The 4,526-nt window shown below is 37.7% G+C and overlaps 1 protein-coding gene across 1 annotated transcript; it reads right to left on the bottom strand.

Annotated features, from left to right (window-relative positions):
- Positions 1-266: 266 nt before the first annotated feature.
- Positions 267-811, bottom strand: LOC129062119 (60S ribosomal protein L31-like). Its single transcript, XM_054562873.1, has one exon. It carries the CDS (start codon positions 770-772, stop codon positions 398-400), a length of 375 nt encoding a protein of 124 aa, XP_054418848.1. The 5' UTR covers positions 773-811; the 3' UTR covers positions 267-397.
- Positions 812-4,526: the final 3,715 nt, after the last annotated feature.

Raw genomic sequence — 4,526 nt, 5'->3', positions numbered from 1 at the left:
AACAGATTCCTAAGATCATGCAAAAATACACATTAAAGACATTAAAATGATTGTGGGAAGGTATAAGAGAGTTAAATCATCATTATTGTTAAAAGGAAGTTAATAGACAACTTAAATTTAATAAACCAATAAATAACCTGAAAATAGAGAAGTAAATACCAGAAGACATAGCTAAATGAATTGCTTCTAGGAAACAGGAGTTAGGAACGAGGATAAATAGTAAAGCAAGAAACTGCTGTTTTTTATTATAAGCTTTTTCTTTTCTTTTTTTTTTAAGCTTTCCAAATGATTCTTTAATTGGCAAGTACTTTAAGATATACAAACACATTACATTGCCACTAGAAACAGGAAACCAAACCTCAAACGCAGTTTTATAACTTTATTTGACAATCAGCAGTTAGTTCTCATCCACATTAACTGTTTGTAGATTTTTGAAAGTGGTGACAGGTACATAGATGACCAACGTATAGAGCTTGTTTGGTGAATCTTCACCCTCATTTCGTTTTCTGGACAACCGCACCCAGACACGGTATGGGACATTCCTTATTCCTTTGGCCCAGACAGCTTTGTTGAGCCTGGTGTCATTGCGCACATCTGGAGTTCCCATCTCCTTCATGGCAAATTTGTGGATCTCTTTGAGTGCCCGAGGGCCACGCTTCTTGAAGCCCACTCCATGGATGTGCTTATGGATGTTGATGGTGTACTCTTTGATCACTACCTTGTTGATGGCAGAACGGCCCTTCTTCTCACCACCCTTCTTTGCGGGAGCCATTATGCTGGGCCCAAGCTGGAAAGAAAGAGTGCGTGGTATTGTGGGATAAGGAAAGCAAGGTTTCAAGTACAACTCTAAGCTTTTTCAATTCATTGATTTTTTTTTTTGCTTGACTTTTAAACTTTAGGCATGCATTACCTTAATAAGAATAAAGTTTGAAAATAAAGATAACATAAGTCAAAACAAAAAATAACCCTAAGGACAAAGATATGGCAAATAATGCATTAAGATTTTGAATTTCACATCCAAGGGAACTTTTAAGTCTTTAAATATATATAAAAATTAAATTTTCTCTAGGAAAATTACACTGCCAGAGTAATAAATAAGACCTCTTTTCTTCATATCTTCACTAATTTTAGGGCTTAACTTTTTAAAAATATCTTCATGGTAGAATTTGAAGAAAGTTGGTGCATTCTTCTTTCCTCAAAATGGATGTTTATGACATTACCCTCAAATACACACACACACACACACACACACACACACACACACACACACACACACAAAACCATCCCAGCTACATAAATGTTGAATCCCAGTGCAAAATGAAAAAATAGGTCCCCTGCTCAAAAATGATTAATAATTTCAAGCAGCAGCATCAGAGCTTTAAACTAAGGTCAGGACTTTTCCAAGCACAGACCTGTGCAGCTACACAAGATACATGTCCATAGAGCCAGCCCTGCCCATACATATATATATTTTGTTATTGAAATTCTGAAGGTGAAGAACCTGGGAATTTTTACTTTTTCTTTTACTTTTATCTCATTTTTTAAATTTTCTTTTTTTAATTTTATTTTAATTTACTTTTTCAAATACATTTGTCTCTACCTACCCCCCACCACTTTCCCTTGCCCCCTCCCTCCTTCCCTTCCTCAGCTCTTCCCCTTTGGTTTTGTCCATGAGTCCTTGCTATATGAACCTCAGCTGTCTTTAATAGGAGTTTCCAGGAACTATACTTTAGGATCTACCATAGACCCACCCATAAGGACCAGAGAGGATCCGGAGGCAATTGCTGATGACAAAAACAAAGTTTAGCTTGAAAAAATTTAACAATAAAGCATTTTCTGGCATTAATTTATCAGTAAGACTATATATTAAAAGACATGAGAATGCATGATGCCACAGGCAGAAGGTCTGGATCCAGGTTTAGTAGATGAACATTGGTTATCTAACAGGAATATTGGCTTGCAAGGGCAAGACAGGGTTCTAGTTCTTACGCCTTTAACAAACACACCAGGTCACTGGGACAGAAAGTCACAACAGGGAAAATAAATTAATTAATTATTTCAACCATTATTTCCTGAAGTTTTCCCCTTCTCCAAGGAGCTCACAATCCAGTGGGTGACTCAATATCAAATTAGTTGATATTGATAATTGTTCCGATATAGTTACATCTCTGATACCGTGGGAGCAGAGTGGAAGTATAACAAAGGAAAATAGTGTGAATGGGGGAAAGAAGGCAGAGTATCTTAAAGAAAAAAGTGGAAGTTAGGAAGGGGAAAAAAAGGTGAAAGGAATTGCAATAAAATAATACTGAAGAAAAAAGTGAAAGAGCACATTGTATCAAAAGAACAAGAGAAGCTAAGTAGTCTGAATAGTGGTTAAATGGGATATTAAGGAACAAAACCCTGTCACAAAAACTGGGATGCCAGGAAAAGGGTCACCAAATTAAGAGTATTATACAGACCACCAACCCCATAGGACCTGAATGTGGAGAAAGATAAACAACAAGATCCTGTTTAACACTGGGCCTTCAGCCCAGAAAAAAGTTCTCAGATTCTCTGGGTGGGTAGTCAGGAAGTTCACTTTCAGGAGACACAGTAAGACTTCAGCAGTAGGTGGGGGTGAACAAGCATGGAAGGAGGGGAGTTCTTTTCTTCCAAATTCCCTTGTCCCTCTCATGACTGAGCTTTAACCACATGAGCATGTCAACCAAGCAGGCCAAAATTGGCCTTGAACACAGTGGTGCCTGAAACAACACAGAATAAAGCATAAAAAGGAGCTCCTACCCTTTGCAACAGCATGGCTGGAACTGGAGAGCATTATGCTAACTGAAACAAGCCAGGCAGAGAAAGACAAATACCATATGATCTCACCTATAAGTGGAACCTAATCAACAAAACAAACAAGCAACCCAAATATAACCAGAGATATTGAAATAAAGAACAAACTGACAGTAACCAGAAGGAATGGGGTAGATGGGAAGGGGAAAACAGGGGAAAGAAAGGGAATAGTCATCAAGGAATATCTATAAAGGACCCATGGACAAACCCAAAGGCAGGTAGACTTGAGGGTAGGAGGTGGGGGTGGGTGAGGTGGGGGAAAGTGGTGGTGGGAAAATGGAGACAATTGTACTTGTACAATAATTTAAAAAAAAAAAAAAAAAGACTTCCAGATTCTTCCCCTGAAAGTTCTGGCTGTCATGTGGCAAATTGTGTCTTTTTTTTTCCAGTTGCATACTTTTCTGTTTATGTCCAATTATCATAGATTACTTAAACAATCATTGGCACCTTAGAACTTTTATATTTTCAAAGACCTCAGGAGTAGACACAGGTTATTTTTACCAGGCAATTATTTACAGATAAGTCATATTTACATATTTGTTTCTTTACCAAGCAAGATTCCATCCAGGCTCAGAGCTTTTGTATAAATCTCTTGCTCCTTTGTAGTTTCAGATGGTCAATACTTCCCTTTCTCTTTATTTTCCGACTTTTTTCTCTAAGTGCCTTGCCTTTGTGTACACATCATTTGCTGTCTTAATTCTTCAACAAGTAGGAATATTTTCTTTGTCTTTCAATCCTGTTGAATTTTTTTTCCTTTTGGTATTTTGAGTTTGTATCATCATACTGCTGTTACTTATAAATTTTGTAATATTGTGTTAAATGTATCTTTGGTGTAGAGATAATGGCACAGAATTATCTCTACACCAAAGATAGAATAGCCCAAAATTTGAAGTGTGGATAATGATAGTGGCTCAGGGTGGAAAAGGATGTGACTTGGTTAATGATGCTATAATAATTCTGAGACATGCATAACATCCACCATGGAAATCACTAAAGAAAAGATGGCAAGAGTAGCTTTTTACCCTCCCAAAAAACTTTGAACTTTGATGGAAATTTCTCTTTTTCTTTTAAATGCCAGTCATAACATTTGGAAGGCTAAACTGTGATGTAACTTCATATGAATACAAATGTATGCAACAATGCCCTGACCCATGAAACAAAGTGATACATGGAAAGTAGCAAAGTAATAAGAACTAAATATGGTTCTCATTTTGCAGAGGGGAGGAACCTTGGTCACCTCACCTAGCCCTTGCCCCTGCCTTCTAATACAGAATCACTTAGGGATACACGAAGATAGGTAATGAGCCTTTTACCCTCACCTTGGTAGAGACTTGCCTTCTGGGGAAAGAAGGAACTAGGGCATGTCTCACAGATAAAAGCTAGGCTATGAGGGGCATTAAAATGAGGCAGAAGGACAGCAACAGGAACAGAATGTCACCAGAATGTTTCTGCTTCAAATGATCATACAGATACTATAACTCAAACCCCACTTTATTCAGTATATAAGGAGACCGAGGCCCAGAGTTGCCAAGGTTAGAAAGCTTGCTATTAATAGCAAGCAGCACATTAGCACACCAATGTTCTGAGTACTGTCAATTCCACCTCACTCCTCAATGTTACCTGGGCTTCTATGAATGATGGATCACAGTATTGAAACCATAAAGCCAGGGAGTACTCAGCATGAAATATAG

This window comes from Pteronotus mesoamericanus, unplaced genomic scaffold (genome assembly GCF_021234165.1).
Source record: "Pteronotus mesoamericanus isolate MK-2021 breed Mesoamerican mustached bat unplaced genomic scaffold, CSHL_Meso_final scaffold_705, whole genome shotgun sequence".
NCBI lineage: Eukaryota > Metazoa > Chordata > Mammalia > Chiroptera > Mormoopidae > Pteronotus > Pteronotus mesoamericanus.
Note: the sequence above shows the minus strand (reverse complement) of the source record. Positions and strands in the feature narration are given on the sequence as shown.